The sequence below is a fragment of the Brassica napus genome, chromosome C3 (assembly GCF_020379485.1).
Source record: "Brassica napus cultivar Da-Ae chromosome C3, Da-Ae, whole genome shotgun sequence".
Classification (NCBI taxonomy): Eukaryota; Viridiplantae; Streptophyta; class Magnoliopsida; order Brassicales; family Brassicaceae; genus Brassica; species Brassica napus.
The window spans coordinates 3,103,227-3,120,559 of NC_063446.1; the positions used below are offsets into that span (position 1 = coordinate 3,103,227).

Sequence of the window (17,333 nt, forward strand, 5' to 3'; positions counted from 1 at the left end):
CTGATAACAAAGAGGAGGGGTAGTTTTTTGAATAATTCGGGTTTGATAATCAGTTTTCCTATAAAAATATTTGAGTAATTCAGATAATTTTAATTTTTTTGAATAAAAAATGGATAATAACTTTAATTCTAAATACTCGATCATTTTAAAAATCATTTATATCTTTAGGTATATAAATTATATTTTATATATTTAGATATCTATTCGGTTTTTTGGGTTTGGATTTATAAGCCCCGGCCTATTTCACAAATTCCCTCACCGCATGGTTAATTTTAAAGAATACACAATCTAATGTGGTTCAAGAACAAAGCCGAAAGGCTCTTCTTTTATTTTTACTACAGTAAACAAAATGAAGAACCAAACTCTTCAGTGGCTGGCTAGTTTGAGAGTGTTGGCCTTGTCTTGAAGTGTAGCAAGCAGACTCTCGAAACTCTTCTTGAACGAGTCTACACCTTCTTCTTCCAACTGTTCTCCCACCTTGTTCCAGTCTATTCCCAGCTTCTCTATTGCACTGTAAACCCCTTCTGCTTCTGACACATTCGCATCTATCGTCCTCTTCACCGTTCCATGATCAATGAATGCTTCAAGGGCTTGATCAGGCATCGTTGACACCTAAACCCAAACCAAAAATAAAAACACTTGTTCACAACTGGGCAAGTGAAACACTAGAGAGCAAACAAAAACGGATGACTCACAGTGTCAGGTCCAATGAGAGGAGCGACATATAAGGTGTCAGAGTAAGCTGGGTTCTTAACACTTGTCGATGCCCAGAGAAGCCTCTGCTTCTTGGCACCTTTCTTCACCAAAGCTTCCCATCTTGGGCCTGAGAACTTTTTCTGGTATAGTTGATATGCTAATGCAGCTTGAGCCACAGCCGCCTGCAAGAACAACACATCAGGTGTTCACAAACTCATAAACTCATTCTCAGCAATGAACCGAGCTTTTACCTTGCCGCGGAGGTCTAGTGCTTCTGGTGTACCAATCTTCTCCAGCATCTTGTCCATGAGTGTATCCACACGACTAACAAAGAAGGAAGCAACACTTGTAACTCTTGAGAGGTCATCAAGTCCAGACGCCTCAAGTCCATCCAAATAAGCATCAATCACTGCCTCATATCTAGCTATTGAGAATATAAGCTGTAACAGAACAGAACAAGGATGTATCATATAAGAACATAACCGTTAATTCCTGGAAATGTCTTAAATCTTTTGTGCACCAATATGAGTCTAATCAGTTGTAAAGTTATTCATTCATGTAATAATATACAAATTCTAAAAACGGGTATTTGCCTCAATATGTTTTGCTCTGGAGTTATTTGCTTTCTTCAAGTTTGATTCGTGTTTGTTCACAACACACTACAATTTTTTTAAGTATTATAACTCAGTTTAGGACAAGTTACTTACCGTGACATTGACACTTATTCCAGAAGCAATGACATCTCTGATGGAAGGAATACATGGAGCAGTAGCAGGGATCTTAATATAAACATTACGACGGTTCACAGACTTGTGAAGAAGTTTAGCAGCTTTAATAGTGGTTTTGGTATCATCAGCAAGAAGAGGCGAAACTTCAACCGAGACGTAGCCATCCTCAGCTTCAGTCTGGTCATAGATTGGCTCGAAAAGCTTGCAAGCATCCTGAATATCCTTCACCACAAGCTCCCAGTACGCTTTTTTAATGGCCGTTCCAGACTCCACAAGTGTCCTAATAAAAACAAAAAGAAACTGATTCTAATACAGCCAAAAAAGTATCATAAAGATATGCATCCACACTAAGACCTGAACTGATCATTATAAGCATCTGAAGTGGATATGGCTTTCTGGAAGATCTACAAAGGTTTTAATAGAGTGGAGGATTTTTAAGTCAAAATGAAACAACCAGAGTAAAGCAAAGGGTAAAAGAGGACACACAGAGAGAGATGGTTATAAAAAATTACCGCAGGGTTGCTAGTTACACCTCGAACGCCACGGGCAATAAAGGGGATAAGATCAGTGACAGGACGGCATAGATTATCATACCAAGGACTCTGGCCTTCCTTTTCATATAGATCGTGAAGAGTAGTTCTCTTAGCAGTACTTCCGTTTCCACCAGAGGCTGAACACCTCACACTGAGCAAATCAACCAAAGCAAAAAAAAACAGTACACCAAAAATCAGATTCTGCTGCACTTACAAAAGAATGAGAAACATTTGCTTTTTCTTACTTTTCTACTTTAGATCAAGTTAGTACCAACATGAATTGCAAGATCAACTTTATAGCAAGAAGCAGACTATACAGAGACAAGAGACATGCACCAGTTAAGTTGATATATGTATACTTACAAAAGGGAAGGTCTGTATTGTGGGTTATAACGAAGGGAAAGATGGGAAGCAGAAGAAAGCTTGGCGTTAAAACTTCGGAGGTTGACGGAGGATCTTGGTAAGACGGAGGAAGATCTAGAGCCGGCAGAAGTGGTGGCGGGTGTAAGGTTGGTGAGATTGGTAACAGACGCCATTTTTTCAGCTGGGGAAGTATGAAAAGTATTATTCTTGGTTTGATCGGATGATAAAAACAAGAAAAAGGGGAAAAAATGGGGGTTTGGTGGAATGGTGAGCTACGTGGAAGAGTAAATATGATTATGGTGATGGATTGCTGCTTTAAGAGAGTTGTCTGAGACAAAAACATGTATTTAGAGTAATAAATGATGTCTTATGATACACATGAGAGGCTTGCTTTAGGTCTTGTAATTTGTAATGGCTGTTGTTAGTTTGAAAGGGTCAAATTTTGACTTTTATATGTGTACAATCAGGACACCTAAGTTTAGATAAAGGTCAAACGTTTAGAAGACAAAATGAATTGAGATACGGAACTCCTTGTGGCACATAGAGCTTTTTATTTGTGATGATGACGCCTAGAAACTTAAAAGAGAGATGCCAACGGATCTGTTTCATACAATAAGAACAGACACTATTGAACAGTCTTTCACCATCATCATTGAAAAACAGAACATCATGGAAAAACAGAACATGAGTACACGTTCAATAAATACGACAAAGTTTCTTATTATTCAGCAAAAAAAAAAAAACGAGACAATCTTGCTCTAAATTGCCTGAATATTAAAAAAAAAAATAGAAGAGAATCTTTGAGAAACAGACAGACTGTTGTGTTTTTATTCGTCATTAACCAATGAGTAACTTGTTTTCTTCCAAGAAGCTGTAGGTTGGTACCTCCAGGTTGTATGGAGCAGGACCTTTCCTAATCCTTCCAGAGATGTCATAATGCGAACCATGACACGGGCAAAACCAGCCACCGTAGTCACCAGCATTCGGCAAAGGGATGCATCCCAGGTGAGTGCAGACTCCAACCACCACTAACCATTCCGGATTCTTGACCCTGACGGCATCTTCTTGCGGGTCTCTCAGAGAACCGAGATCCACACTATTGGCCAGCTTGATGTCATCTTCTGTTCTTCTCCTGATGAAGACAGGCTTTCCACGCCACTTAACCGTCACAGTAGTTCCTGGTTCGATGCTCCCTAAGTCAACCTCGAGGGATGCAAGGGCAAGGACGTCCTTACTTGCGGACATGCTGACAATGAGCTTGAGAACAAGAAGGCGGAGAACAGAGGCGTAGACAAACCTCCCACCGGAGAGGACGAAATACGCGAAAGCACGTTTGCTAGGGTCACCAGGTGGGTAACGCTCATGGTTATGGTCGTCATAGACGATCTTTGAGTTAGGTGTCTTGACCGCCTCCACGGTGGCGGGTTCCGAACCAAAACCTACCTCGTTCCCTTGAGTAAGGACTTGAGAAGAGAAACCTGAAAATAGCAAGAAAACATTAATACATTCACATCAAATCAAACTTTTCGGGGTCAAATATTCTATGACAATAAAGCAACAAAAGGCAAAACTACCAAGATGTGACACCATTAATAACGAGTACATAAAAAATGGAATCCACCCATTGGTATAAGAACAGTGGAGGGAGTAAAAGAGACTCATCGGAACAATATCCTACCACAGTATCAAACAAACTCAGTGAAAACTAAACTAGTCTAATCAAGTGATCAGATACTGTATATTACAGAAATGCTTACAACACAACAAAATTTCCTAAGGAAAAACTGCAACCATAGTGAATGAAGAAATAAATGGATACAAAAGATCAAAACTTTAGAAACCAATAACAAGCAGCCAGAGTGAATCACACAAAAGATTATACAAAAAGAGACCTATTAAGGAACAAAGGATAATCTCATTTGGTATTCGATCAATTAACTCAAAAGTCCATTCCTTTCTACAAGAAAGAAGGCAAAACTATCCAGGCAAGGAGAAGACATCAATCTCTAATTCATGGGGAATCAAAACCTATAACACGTCCGTTCTAGTTCATTCCGGAACTCATTCATATAAGCAAACATAAAAAATCGAAGCTTTTTGATAGCATTCAAATCAACACCTGAAATGAAAACTAAAATCAATCCAGAGAACAGGGGAGGGGGGCAGACCTCTTACAAGGTGGTAAGAACCGAAACGAGAAAGGTCAGGTGAGGGGACAGATCTGGTGGCGGAAGAGGAGGAGTCGCCGCCGCCATCGGAGAGGGTATGGTCTCGGGAGAGGGCGAAGGAGGTCGCATTCGTAGATCTCTGCGAAACAGAGAAAAGCCTCCTCCCTGCTACTCGCAGCATCTCTGCTCTCAGGGTTACGCTCTAGCGAGAACAGAGTCCTAAAGGTTAAGGACACGGCCGATGCAACAGGGGAGAAGAGTTCCGTAAAATTAGTCTTTCATGGAAGAAAAGGTCAGCTTGATTTTACTATATACTACTATTTAAAGTTATATTTTTTTCCATATATTTTGAATATTTTTGTTTATTTGTTTTTTCAGAAGATATTCAACATGAATTTTATTTAACATGACATAAAAAAAATAGAGTTCATGTTTAAATAGAGTGCCATAAATTTAAAAATAGAGTTCATGTTTCTATTTCTTTTTTTAAAGGTTTTGAATAAAGGAAATATTAATAATTATGTACATTGTTAAATTTATGCGCAGACAAAAATTTTAGGCATAAATTTTCATAAGGAAAATTAGAGTAATGCAAATAGAACCTATTAGATATAAATATTTAGATTGTCAATTGTGAAAAATATATTTACAACATAATAATAATTTATTTTATTAAAAATAGGTAATTCAAATACAAAAATTATTTTCAAACGATAAAGACAGATATATGAACGGTGTTTTCACCGGTCATACAAGTAACAAAAGTTTGTATTATTCAGGCACAACCAAGACAATCTTTTACTTTCTGAGAGACCGAAGTGTGAGGCAAGCGAGCTTGCAGGCTAAAATTTTAGCCGGAATATATATAAAACAAAAACAAAAACAAAAAAAACATATAAGTATCTTCTGAGACACAGACACTGTGTGTAGTGCTATTATTCATCAACCAATGAGTAACTTGTTCTCTTCCAAGAAGCTGTAGGTTGGTACTTCCAGGTTATACGGCGCAGGACCTTTCCTAATCCTTCCAGAGATATCATAATGCGAACCATGACACGGACAAAACCAACCACCGTAGTCACCAGCATTCGGCAACGGGATGCATCCCAAGTGAGTGCAGACTCCAACCACGACTAGCCACTCCGGATTCTTAACTCTAACCGCATCTTCTTGCGGGTCTCTCAGAGAACCAAGATCCACGCTATTGGCAAGCTTGATGTCATCTTCTGTTCTTCTCCTGATGAAGACGGGCTTACCACGCCACTTCACAGTAACCGTAGTTCCCGGTTCGATGCTCCCGAGGTCAACCTCGAGGGAAGCAAGGGCAAGGACATCTTTACTTGCGGACATGCTGACTATAAGCTTCAGAACAAGAAGGCGGAGAACAGAGGCGTAGACAAACCTCCCACCTGAGAGGACGAAATAGGCGAATGCACGCTTGCTAGGGTCACCAGGTGGGTAACGCTCATGGTTATGGTTGTCATAAACAATCTTCGAGTTGGGTGTTTTGACAGCCTCGACAGTGGCTGGGACTTCAGAGGCAAAACCTATCTCGTTCCCTTGAGTAATGACTTGAGATGAGAAACCTGAAAACAGCAAGAAAACATTAATAAAACATTAATGCATAGGCTTCTAAAGAAAAACAAATACTGGCATAAGAATGATGCAGGATAGTAACAGATTCATCCAAAGAATTCTATCAAGAAACCAAATTCAATAATCAAATGCATCAGAGGGTTCCCTAGAACGCAGCAAACTCCAAAAGCATAGCTCCTCCTTTGCCAAACAAAACTACATTCCAGATTCCTATACCGATGCAAGTTCCTCATAGCTATTGAAAATCCTCCAAACCAAGAATATAGTTAACGTTCTGTGCTCACAGACGGAAAATAACATCCATCTTAACACTCACGAATGCATTGACACACAAGATTCAAACTTTAGAAATTGGAAAACTTTTCACATCAAACAGAAGGATTATCTCGGCACAGGTCAATTCATATCTGATCAATAAACTCAACACAGTAACACGTTTTTTACTCACAGATCATCGCGTAGATACGAGGACCGGAATCTAAATCATTCCCGCGACTCATACGAGGAAAAAGAAATGATTTTTCAAGAATTATCTTACAATCAACACCTAAAATGAAAATTGAAATCAATCCAGAGAAAGAGAAAGACCTCTTATAAGGCTCCGGTGGTAAGAGTTGAAAGATGAAAGATCTGCAGAGGGAACAGATCTGGGGGTGGAAGACGAGTCGCCTCCATTGGAGATGGTGGTATAATCTCGGGCAAGGACGACGGATGTCGCTGTCGACGATCTCTGTGAAACCGAGAAAAGCCTCCGCCCTGCAACTCGCAGCATCTTCGCTCAATCCTAAGGTTAGGGGATGATGAAGGCTTGGCCTGCCGATGAAACAAAACGAAAAAGATTAGTCCTTTTGTTCGAGAAAACGTCAATCAACTTGGTTTTTAACTATTCTTTTATTACATATATGCTTCGTGGCACCTTTTATGCACTTGTATTTTGTTTTCGTGGCTCTCTCACCTTGAGTCCTCCTGACTCTTCCTTTTACCAATTTGCCCATTTATTCTCAAAAGGTAAACCCAAATATCATTGAAATTTGATGGCTTCAAAAAAGCTTATTTCGAATCAAAACAACAACTGTTAAATGAAATGATAAATTTTCAAAAAAACGACACAAGTGTCATGTTGTTTCTCATATTTATTTGTTAATTGAAGGTAGCATCACAAACACGTTTCTTTTAGGGGAAGTCTTCAAAGGTTGCTGAGGTCAACAGGTTCACGGAGGAGCCTCTCCATCTGCTGTGCCCTTGTCCTGATAGACATGTCCAACACCTTTTGTTGGAACTCTACTATTAGCCCTCCATAGATACTCGGATCAATCTGCCAACAAAACAACCATGTATTAGATTCCAGCTTCATAATCACAAGCCAGTAATCACATTTTACATACCTTTTGTTCCACAGTTACTTTCTTCCCTTCTCCGATTATCTCTTGGAGTGTCTCCTTCAGTTCCTTCTCCTCAGCAGGGGGAAGTGGCTGTTTGTCACAAAACATTTCTTATTTTAAATCCACAATCCTGAGTTTATATTATTCTAACAGTATTAGAAGAACTCTTAGCTTACCATGACTGTGGTAACCAAAACCTTGACGTCTCCCCTATGTGCTGTTGTCAGCTGCATGAATTTCTTCACAATCACGTCTAAATTCTTCAGCTTCCCATTCTCAGCTAACAAAGCTGTTCGGAAAGTAAACAACTTTTGATCAAAATCGAAACATGGTCACTCAAAGTCATAGACTTTCAGGAACTCAATTGACATACAGAGGAAGTTCTTGGTGGGTTCTGCAAACTTGGCTTTATCACAAACATCCACAATAGCAGCGAGTCTCGTCTCTCTAGGAACAGAGGGATCCTTAGTAAACTGCGAAAAAGTAGGACTTGTCTTCATAGCCTCAACCAGCTCAGAGAGATCAGACTCAATCTTCTCCAAGGAGTTCATTTTCACAGCTGCAATATACAGCCACGAGGCAAAGTTCCCAGATTCACCAACTAAAGCCACAGGCACCTGAAACAACAACAACATATCACAATGCATAAGTCTTACCTTAACATTGCCGGTTAATATTTATAGATGCAATCACGCTTACCTTAACATTCCGAGTTTCCTGAGCCGAAGCTGTAGCATAATCTCTCAACTGCGATAACGAACAACAAAAATCAAAGAACAAAATTGATCCATAACGTTCTGTGGAGGACGATTAACAGCTACAATCAGGAAGGAGCTTCAAAATACAAAACAACATAAACTCGAAACGACGACGATTCAATACTCTTACTGTTTGTAAAAAATTGATTCATAACATTTGACTTTAAATTCGTTTTCTAAGAATGCGATTACCGCGGGGATAAGCGGCGCTCCACGTGAGTGAGATCTCGCGGAGGAGAAGGTCTTGAAGAAGGATAAGGAGATCCCGGATCTGATACGACCAGCCAACGCCATTTTTTTTTGTTGTTGCAGATAATCTGATTCGAACCCTAGCAAATGATAAAAAGTGCGATGAGCTGTTTTGTCGAGAGTATAGAGAAGAAGACTGGTCAGAGGAGGACGGTAACTTGGGCTTCTCTTATTCGGCCATCCTGGGTTTACTATCGCTTGTTTTATTGCGCTTAAATGGGCTTACTCGCGCTCTTTTTGGGCTTACTTCCCGTAATTTAAGAACAAAACAAAACAGTGAAGAAGTCTTTGTGTTGTTATATTTTGTTTTTACTCAAAATTCTTTTTTTTTTTATTATTATTTATTTGATTTCGTTGGAACTGTTATGGTTAGTGCTTTACATAAATTGTATTTATTTTTGTGTATACTACAAGAAAAAAGAAATAATTATTTATAGAAAGATGCGGTTACATTTGTGCAGATGAAGTCTATTGAGAGCGATAACAGTTGGATCATTTGTTTGCTAGCCATGTGAACAAACATGCAGTGCGTTGTCAGTTTCATTTGACCATTTTTATAAGTTTCGCCATCATACATACCTAATTATTATCACAAATAAGCCTTCAATTTTGACTTGATATAGAAGCGTCAAAGACGCAAAAAAGGAGGATGATTAGGTTAGGTAAGAAGAGAAACATAATGGTCATATACCAAAGTTAGTTAAGCATGCTTAGCTATTCATGGTTGGTCGCTAATCTCATCTTAACATCTATAATGCAGTCGTGTCCGAGTCAGTAACTGTCAGAGGATATTTATATAGAACTTGTGATTGACAGTTAATGACAAATCGATAGCGATGCAGCAGATCTCAAAAAACAGTTTTTCAACTTTTTTAATAAATGATGGGGAACAAAGATTAGAGGAGAGAGTATGGGAGGAAGTGGGAGGGGTAAAAGCATAATTTCGAGTGCAAAAAATGAAGTGTCACGTTACCTTGTCGGCACAGTGGTGAGAAGAGAACAACCTTCTCTCTTGTCTGTTCACATACATCATTTGTGATGAACAGTCACATATCTTCGCTGTCTGAATCTGCACTCTGTTGATTTTTCTGCAATTTCGTTTTAGCTATAACCTTTTTGATAGACATTTAACACCACCATTTCACCAAGTAAGTTTTATTTTTCTTTTCTTTCTTAAATGCTTTGTTTCAAATCTTGGAGACAAGACTTTCAATTTTCTAGGTAGATCTTTATCAGTTTTTTCATGAAAGATTTGGTGTTTTTATTTATCCTTGAATCAAACTATTATAGAGTATTGATCTGAAATATGTGATTTGGAAAATGGAACTCAGAGATTTGGCCCTCAATATGTGATTTGTTTTGAATCATTGGTTCAGATTTGGTTGATTGTGTTTTCAGATCAATATATCAAAGGTGATGATTGTGCAACAATGACAAACAAGAAGGGATTGTTCACTCTACTGAAAAGAGTTTTTATTTCAGAAGCTAACTCAGAAAAGGTAATTAAAAAGATCTCATTCTTCTGCTGGTGAGAGTTTTGATGTTCTTGTTTCAGTCTTTTGTTATGTATTACTTATTGCAGAAAGAGAAGAGAAGAAGATGGACATTTTGGAAGCTTAAGGTAAGAAAAAGATTACCTACCATTACTGCACCACCACCTGAGAATGGGACAAGAAACGAATCCCATGAGGAGCAGAAAGAGGAAAGCGTGTCAGAGGTTGGTGAGGTCAGCCAAGTATCTTCTAGTCAAAAGTTAGATTCCATAGAGAAGTTAGAAGGTTCAACATCCCCGGAGACTGCTCATCTGGTAGCCCAGTATCAACTGTTTCTAAATAGAGAGGAAGAAGCTCTTGCTGCTACTCGGATTCAGACAGCTTTCCGTGGTCATCTTGTAAGATTCTGTTCCCTTTATCTCACGTGATGGCCTTGTGTTAGTCTAGTACTGTAGTTGATGTGATTGTGGTAACTGCTCAGGAACAAGAGTTAGCCTTGTGTTAGTCTAGTACTGTAGTTGATGTAATTGTATTATCTATAGGGCCAGACACAGCCCAATGAAACATTAGCCTCGGCTTTCCAAATTTTCAGAGGTTATATACATAACATAGCCCTCAAAATTCTAGGAAAAATAAATAAATTCGGTTAAAGTTTTTATTAAATGTTTATTGCCTCCAAAATCTCAGTTCTGGCCAATGCTCAGGCACTAGAGTTTAGTAGATTAACTACATGTTAGATGGAAGTTTAGGCAGAAACAGCTAGGGATTTCTAGATTGGTTTAGGATCTTTGTTTCTGGACAGTATTTGAGTGTGAACTGCTACCAATCATATATGTGTGAACTACTATGTAGTTTTCAGAAGTAGATGTGCTTTTTTTGTAAGCCAATTGTCTTTCTTTCCTTTTGTTGGTTTCTGGTTAAGTTAATAATGTTTTTTTGAAACTTCATCATCAGGCAAGGAAAGCTCTACGTGCCTTGAAGGGAATAGTGAAGCTCCAAGCATATATAAGAGGTCGTGCAGTGAGACGCCAAGCGATGACTACACTAAAATGCTTGCAATCCGTTGTGAACATTCAGTCACAGGTCTGCGGTAAGAGAACACAAATTCCTCCCAGAGGATCTCAGAGAGATTACGAAGAGAGCCACATGTTCAGCGAGAACATACTCAAGGTACGTTACGTGATCTGATATTAAAAAAGGGGGGAAGGACTGTACTAGTAGTAGTTAAGAGGATATGATGATTATCAGGTGGACACAAACGGTCAGAAGAGATGGGACGATAGTCTACTGACAAAGGAAGAGGCGAGAGCTGTGGTCATGGGCAAGAGAGAAGCTGCGTTAAGAAGAGAAAGGATCAAAGAATATGCAGTCACTCACCGGGTATTCTATCTATCTAAACAGCTTTGTTGGTTTTGATTGCGTTACAAGTTTCATAATGTCACCTGAAAACTGTTTTATTTAGAAATCCGCGGAGTCATACCAGAAACGGAGTAACACGAAGTGGAAGTACTGGTTAGATGAATGGGTAGATACTCAAAGAACCAAGAGCAAGGAGTTAGAAGATCTCGACTTGTCTTTAAGAACAAAAACTAAAGACGAAACTATGAATAAAACTCCAAGGAACTCATCGCCGAGAAGATTGGTGAGTAATAGTAATAATCATAGAAGACAAGCTTCAATAAGTGAAGAGGAACAACAGAACCCTGTGGCTGCTGTCACTGTCAATACACCAACTTACATGGTTGCAACAGAGTCAGCAAAGGCAAAGTCAAGATCTCTGAGCTCCCCAAGGATAAGACCAAGAAGTTTCGACACGCAGTCTGAGAGTTACTCGCCGTATAAGAATAAGCTATGCTTGACGACTTCGGTGATGAGCGAAGCACCAAGCAGAGTGAGAGTTGGGAATAGCAATGGCAATAACAGTAGGGCAAGTGCATACCAGCAAAGGTCTCCAGGGTTAAGGGGATTTAGCATAGGCCCTTTGAAATCATGCAATAATGGTGGTCTACTGAACGATCTCAGCATTAACTCGGAACGATCTCTACCCAGCTGGAGCAAGCAGAGCAGCTTGAGATGATGAGTGGGACTTTGAGCCCTGTATATACCCTTACATACTTTCCAATGTTTCTTTGTTGAGAGGGCTTCTTTCGTTTCTCTTTTTGTTTTTACACTGTTTCACTCAATTTCATTTGATTAAGTTGCCCAAGGACAATGTAATGACTATCAATCTTTATGTAGAAAAGAAAAAAAAGAACTATGAAATAAAAGAAGTTTTCCTTAAGTTTTGTTAAACGAAAACCAATCTGGAGTACTTGACATGTGAAGTCACTAAAACTTCCTTACAGTAACTTGTTCAGCTAAGAAGAATCAAACATAACAGCAAAACCATTTCACAGCTTTGACAAATCTTAGAACCAACTTCTTGTAAGAATTGGTCTACAAACAGAATATATACTGTTACAACGGTGGTCTACTGATGTTGTTGATTGGTGTTTGGTGGAGGGCCTCCAGGCAAAGGCGGTTGCGGCTGCTGCACAAAGCAAAAACAAAGAGAATGGATTAGTCGATGAATTTTCATTCAGCTCTACCTTTGCAACATCTACTCATACCATAGAAACTATTAGCCAGTATGTTTCAAACGATGCCTATCTGTAGTATACTAACTAACAGTAGTAGAAAAGTGTTTAAAGAGACCTGTTGGAAAGGGTTGTTGTACCCTGGCATCATCTGTGGACGGTTGAAACCACGTCCTTGAGGATACATTGGTCCACCACTGGTTGGTGGTCCTTGAAATGCTCCAGAAGCAGGACCCATATAATGGCCTTGCGACATCTGAGGATTCATACCCCCTTGCATTCCCTGATCCAACAACAAGTGACGATATTAATCTCTCTTTCAGTAGAAAAGTATGAGAATACTAATGTCACTCAAACAAAAAGAACGATCCAAAGGCTTAAGTTGTGGTCGAATTACAAGATATCAAAGAGCCATACCATTGGTCCGGGTATCTGATGAGGCATAGGCATTGATGAAGGTGGCATGTGACCGTGAGGAGGCATTTGCATAGGCCGGGGATGATGAGCATGCAATGGCATATGAGACGACGGTGGTCGCTGAAGATGAGGCATATTGGGCATTGGAGGGATTTGCTGGGGATGACCTTGGTGGTGGTGGTGTTGTTGCTGATACCCTTGCTGCTGGCCACTCCCTATAAGCGATGGGTGGGGACCAGGTGGCAGCGGAGGAGCCATGCCACCTGGAAGAGGCTGTTTATGTTCCCCTTGTGAGGATGCATCAAATGGCATTGCTATTCCGATTCCCGGGATGGTCCCCTCCTTCCGTGTCAGCCCAGGAACAAATGCTCCAGGAGTTGGCGATGCCTCGGATGGTTGGAAATTATCAAGCATGCGATTGCCAAAACCTTGATCATTATAGCCTGATACAAATTACACTAATTAGTACACACAAACTACAAACTACAGTTCATAAACAAAAAATAAAGAAAACACTAGTTTCTGGCGATAATACAACTTGAAAGTACGAGCTCAACCAGTTAAGCCTATCAGAACATCCATACTATTTACTCAATTACTCATATGGATAAGGGTATAATATTTGCACACCAACTATACACTTATGCCTAGAAAAAATATCAGAGATTAATAGCACATAAGAACCTTGGTTCTGCATAGTAAGGGCATCTCGAGGATTATCTCCAGGCCTGTTTCTGCACCAAAACTTGGTTGTGTGATCGTTGCTACCACTGAACATATAGGGGGGGTCAGTAATCTGGTGCTAACCACAGACCATCATAAAACAAAACTGTTAAAGAACTCTGGCATCAGATTATCGTACTACCTGGAAAGAAGATATCCAATAGGATGCCATGCAAGATCCCAAACACTGTTATCATGAGCATTTGAGATTTCAATCTGCGGGTTTTCATGCCTGAAAATTAAGAGTAGTTTCATACTTAGACACACATCAAACAAAACCACAAAATAAAAGGTAGAGAAAATTCTAATAGCATGCAGATGCGACATGACTGGATAAAAGATGTAGACAAGAAACATGATTTGACAAATTCTAATAAACGAATAAAGCAACTGCAGCATGACCGGATAATTATAACAGTATATTGCGTCACAACAGTACCTACCCCACAATCCAATGACAAATTGATCCGTCAAGGCTCCCACTGACAAAGTACTCTTCGTGGGATGGATGCCACGCCAAAGCTTCAAAAGAGGTCGACAACTTTTGATAAGAAACAGTTGAAACTAAGGAATGTCGACGAAAGTAATGAGAACCGTCATGGGACATTAACAAAAGAATGGGTACGATAATAATATTTTGACGGCATATACACTTTTAGAGTCCTAGCCAATGTACAGAAACACAATGTCTACAGGCAATTTGCCTGCTATCACGTGTTTGAGAAGTCATAACCATTACAGAATTTGACAGCTTACATGTTACATCTTTCGTGTGCCCACGGAAGGATTCAAGCTCTTTCATAGTCCTTATATCATACAGCTGCAGATTACATGGATAGGTGTCACACAAATGCAAGGAAAATATCTTGTTCACAAATCGACACACCCAAAGAAAATGAGCTCACCTTAATTATTTGATCTTTCGAGGCTGTTAAAAGCAAATTGCCATTTTGGTTCCACTTCACACTAAGCACCATGTTTTTGTGACCATGACTGCAAAAGTGAGAATAACGATCAAATTCGTCAAAGCTTTGACCCTGAAATTATTAATAGGATAAAAATACATTTTGTATCACTTACAGTGAGCAAAGCTCTCTCGCAGTTCTGGCATCCCAGATTTTGACAAGTTGATCTTTTCCACCTGAAAATAAAAAACCTAAACCAGTTAACAACCTATTGATACGCCAACGAGAAATGGTCAAAAATATACAACTGTATCCTTAATTACGGATTATTCGAAATCAGAAGTCTATAAATAATGTACCAGAAACTAGTAGGGATTTTGTGGGGTGCCAGTCGACGCACTTGACATCCCAACCATGGCCTGCCTGAGTTCAAAATATAAAGAACCCTTTGGTCACACTTCAATAATTCTCAGAATTCATACAAATTAAAAAACAGCAACATCACGCCTTTAAAATGATATAAAACTTGTCTAGAACACAAGTTTTACATGGCGACACCAAAGCAAATCTCAATATCACCTTATTCTATGAAGCCTAAGGGTCCAGTTCTTATAACACAGAACTAAATTACATCTCAACTGGACTCTAAATTAGTAACAAAGGAGCATTCGACTTAGAGGTTCGCCAATCTGTGCAAATCACATTACCGGTTAATGTAATTTCTTCTTGGCACTTGGTAAAATCCCAAACTTTAACAGTTGTATCATCAGAACACGAACAGAACTTCAAATCTGTTTTACAGAAACTGTTTGACACACAATGTTAATTTTTTAAAAATATATTTCATTAAATGCAATTTAGATATCGAACTTTTTACCTTAGATCACGAATAGATTCCTTGTGAGCAGTTCTATTGGCTTTCACATTATTCATGTTGCTCTGCCAATACCTGTTAAATAAGGAGCAAATGATCCTCATTATCACAACAAACACTAAATTTGAGTCATATACTTTTGCGCTTCTCCTTTACATGGCATAAATTAGGGGTTGAAAGAGAAAACATACTTTAGTGTGCCTCCATCATCACCAGAAACCATCCAAATGTCATTGTGGCTCCATACCATCGACCTTATAGGTTGATCATGCGCCTGATATTAACAACAGATTTCAACAGTCAATACAAGGAGCAACAACTACAGAGGAAACAAAACAGGAGCCCCCATTCATATACAAAATCTAAAAACTGAACCTGAAGAATCATCTCGAAATTGAAAGACTGCCCATTCCAAAGAGTAAACTCCCCACTTTGGGAGCCAGTGATAAGACGTCTTCCTGAAGGTGTCCACTATATACAACAAACAACAAACCAGTAAGCAATGATAGCAATAAGCTACCATAAAGTTCAACTGATAAACATGGCAAACAGAGTATAATACAGTTCAAGGGATATACCAATACACAGTTGATTGAGCAACGGTTCTTGTTTAGAGACGAGTGAACAAACTTTGCAGCAAAGCTTGTAGAAGGATTATCTGAATAGGCAACTGGAGGAAGCATCTGAAACATCCATACAAAAAAAAAAAAAATCAAACAGGAAACAGTGATACTAAGATCAATAAAACTATTGCATAATCCAGAAAACAAAAAGGAATCTAACATCAACTGCAGCAGCTGGGGTTGGTTGCAAAGAGGTCACATCCCTTGAGTCTCGCTGCCAAGTTCGAGCCTGAACAAAAACATTCACAAAGTGTAAGAGCTAATGAGTATTGATACCGATCAGTGACAAAAAAGGGTCTAACTTTGTGACGTTACCTGAATGTATCTCACAACGGTACTCGTGTAATCAACAGCCTTTCTCTGTGTGTGCTTCCTCATTCGTTTCGCCCCAAAACTGTCTACATGCGCTGCAGCATCACACAAGAGAGATCAGATCTGTTAGTCATCGCTAATTGAAAACAAAAGCGAGTGTCTTTGTGAACAAATACAACTACTTACAGTCGAAGGGATTTGGGGCAGAGGGATGGTGGTAGTCGGGATTGAGATTAGTGGAAGAGGCTGAGGGATGACGCATCATCGGTGGTGGATGCATCGGTGGACCTCCGGCGGCTACATGGTGTTGATTCTGCATCGGTGGGAGCTGCTGCTGCTGCTGCATCGAATCTCCTCCGTACATTGTTGCAGATAAGATGCAAATAACAGTCGAAAGGTTAGGGTTTGCTTCTTCTCGGCAAGCCAAACCCCTCCAGATTCCTCGACTCCTCGAGAAGAAAGTATCGATCGGTTCGCCGGTCGGTTTTATCTGAGTCCTTAATAATCCGGTTCGACGGTTAAACCGTTCCCTTTTTTTTAACCCGCCGAAAATAAAAATATAAGACTTGGTTTAATCTCAAAAGTACTGTACTTGGTTTATTTAGCTTAATTTGCACAAATGTTAGGTGCTTGAAGTTATACGTAACAATGGAACATACTGAAACGCTCTAATCCAGTGTTCGTTCAAACAAATTACACTTATATAGCACAAAATATGATTAAGAACATGAACTGAAGAAAGTAATTTCCGCACGTACATAACACTAAACCAATTAAGACTAAACCATAATCTATGCGATCATACACATAGGCAAAGTCCCCAAAATCCATATACTATATTGAATTCTAGAAACATGGGCAAAATACAGAAACGGGAGCCCATAACTCTTAGAGCCCAATATTAAACAAATCCGGCAAGATCTAGGGCCATTAAAAT

General features: G+C 39.3%; 6 protein-coding genes across 9 annotated transcripts; 1 reads left to right on the forward strand and 5 right to left on the reverse strand.

The window, feature by feature from the left end:
• Positions 1 to 167: 167 nt before the first annotated feature.
• LOC111204272 (transaldolase-like) lies at positions 168 to 2,720 on the reverse strand. The gene is made up of 7 exons (XM_022698615.2): positions 2,321 to 2,720; positions 1,937 to 2,108; positions 1,779 to 1,828; positions 1,404 to 1,704; positions 948 to 1,136; positions 696 to 878; positions 168 to 612 (listed from the first exon to the last, which is right to left on the reverse strand). Exons 1-7 carry the CDS (start codon positions 2,491 to 2,493, stop codon positions 367 to 369), a joined length of 1,314 nt encoding a protein of 437 aa, XP_022554336.1. The 5' UTR covers positions 2,494 to 2,720; the 3' UTR covers positions 168 to 366.
• Positions 2,721 to 2,904: 184 nt separating this feature from the next.
• On the reverse strand, positions 2,905 to 4,787 carry LOC111204273 (cytochrome b-c1 complex subunit Rieske-2, mitochondrial-like). The gene is made up of 2 exons (XM_022698616.2): positions 4,489 to 4,787; positions 2,905 to 3,798 (listed from the first exon to the last, which is right to left on the reverse strand). Exons 1-2 carry the CDS (start codon positions 4,667 to 4,669, stop codon positions 3,158 to 3,160), a joined length of 822 nt encoding a protein of 273 aa, XP_022554337.1. The 5' UTR covers positions 4,670 to 4,787; the 3' UTR covers positions 2,905 to 3,157.
• Positions 4,788 to 5,133: 346 nt separating this feature from the next.
• LOC111204274 (cytochrome b-c1 complex subunit Rieske-2, mitochondrial) lies at positions 5,134 to 6,979 on the reverse strand. The gene is made up of 2 exons (XM_022698617.2): positions 6,673 to 6,979; positions 5,134 to 6,074 (listed from the first exon to the last, which is right to left on the reverse strand). Exons 1-2 carry the CDS (start codon positions 6,854 to 6,856, stop codon positions 5,431 to 5,433), a joined length of 828 nt encoding a protein of 275 aa, XP_022554338.1. The 5' UTR covers positions 6,857 to 6,979; the 3' UTR covers positions 5,134 to 5,430.
• Positions 6,980 to 7,093: 114 nt separating this feature from the next.
• LOC111204275 (ATP synthase subunit O, mitochondrial) lies at positions 7,094 to 8,653 on the reverse strand. Its single transcript, XM_022698618.2, has 6 exons — positions 8,417 to 8,653; positions 8,166 to 8,213; positions 7,840 to 8,083; positions 7,643 to 7,755; positions 7,470 to 7,556; positions 7,094 to 7,399 (listed from the first exon to the last, which is right to left on the reverse strand). Exons 1-6 carry the CDS (start codon positions 8,516 to 8,518, stop codon positions 7,271 to 7,273), a joined length of 723 nt encoding a protein of 240 aa, XP_022554339.1. The 5' UTR covers positions 8,519 to 8,653; the 3' UTR covers positions 7,094 to 7,270.
• Positions 8,654 to 9,389: 736 nt separating this feature from the next.
• LOC111197964 (protein IQ-DOMAIN 11-like) lies at positions 9,390 to 12,247 on the forward strand. 3 transcript variants are annotated; one of them, XM_022698621.2, is made up of 6 exons: positions 9,390 to 9,621; positions 9,872 to 9,972; positions 10,056 to 10,364; positions 10,921 to 11,136; positions 11,215 to 11,346; positions 11,429 to 12,247. In XM_022698621.2, exons 2-6 carry the CDS (start codon positions 9,904 to 9,906, stop codon positions 12,041 to 12,043), a joined length of 1,341 nt encoding a protein of 446 aa, XP_022554342.1. In that variant the 5' UTR covers positions 9,390 to 9,621; positions 9,872 to 9,903; the 3' UTR covers positions 12,044 to 12,247. The 3 variants fall into 3 exon arrangements, with proteins under 3 accessions (XP_022554342.1, XP_048607902.1, XP_022554343.1); XM_048751945.1 differs by having other exon boundaries at positions 9,438 to 9,461; XM_022698622.2 differs by having other exon boundaries at positions 9,618 to 9,694.
• Positions 12,224 to 16,922, reverse strand: LOC111204276 (flowering time control protein FY). 2 transcript variants are annotated; one of them, XM_022698619.2, is made up of 18 exons: positions 16,583 to 16,922; positions 16,400 to 16,491; positions 16,245 to 16,313; positions 16,040 to 16,144; positions 15,837 to 15,932; positions 15,653 to 15,735; positions 15,465 to 15,536; positions 15,295 to 15,392; positions 14,947 to 15,006; positions 14,763 to 14,823; positions 14,588 to 14,675; positions 14,439 to 14,502; positions 14,126 to 14,204; positions 13,825 to 13,914; positions 13,644 to 13,729; positions 12,960 to 13,402; positions 12,661 to 12,825; positions 12,224 to 12,496 (listed from the first exon to the last, which is right to left on the reverse strand). In XM_022698619.2, the coding sequence occupies exons 1-18, from the start codon at positions 16,758 to 16,760 to the stop codon at positions 12,437 to 12,439; spliced, it is 1,989 nt and encodes a 662-aa protein (XP_022554340.1). In that variant the 5' UTR covers positions 16,761 to 16,922; the 3' UTR covers positions 12,224 to 12,436. The 2 variants fall into 2 exon arrangements, with proteins under 2 accessions (XP_022554340.1, XP_022554341.1); XM_022698620.2 differs by having other exon boundaries at positions 12,224 to 12,493; positions 16,583 to 16,870.
• Positions 16,923 to 17,333: the final 411 nt, after the last annotated feature.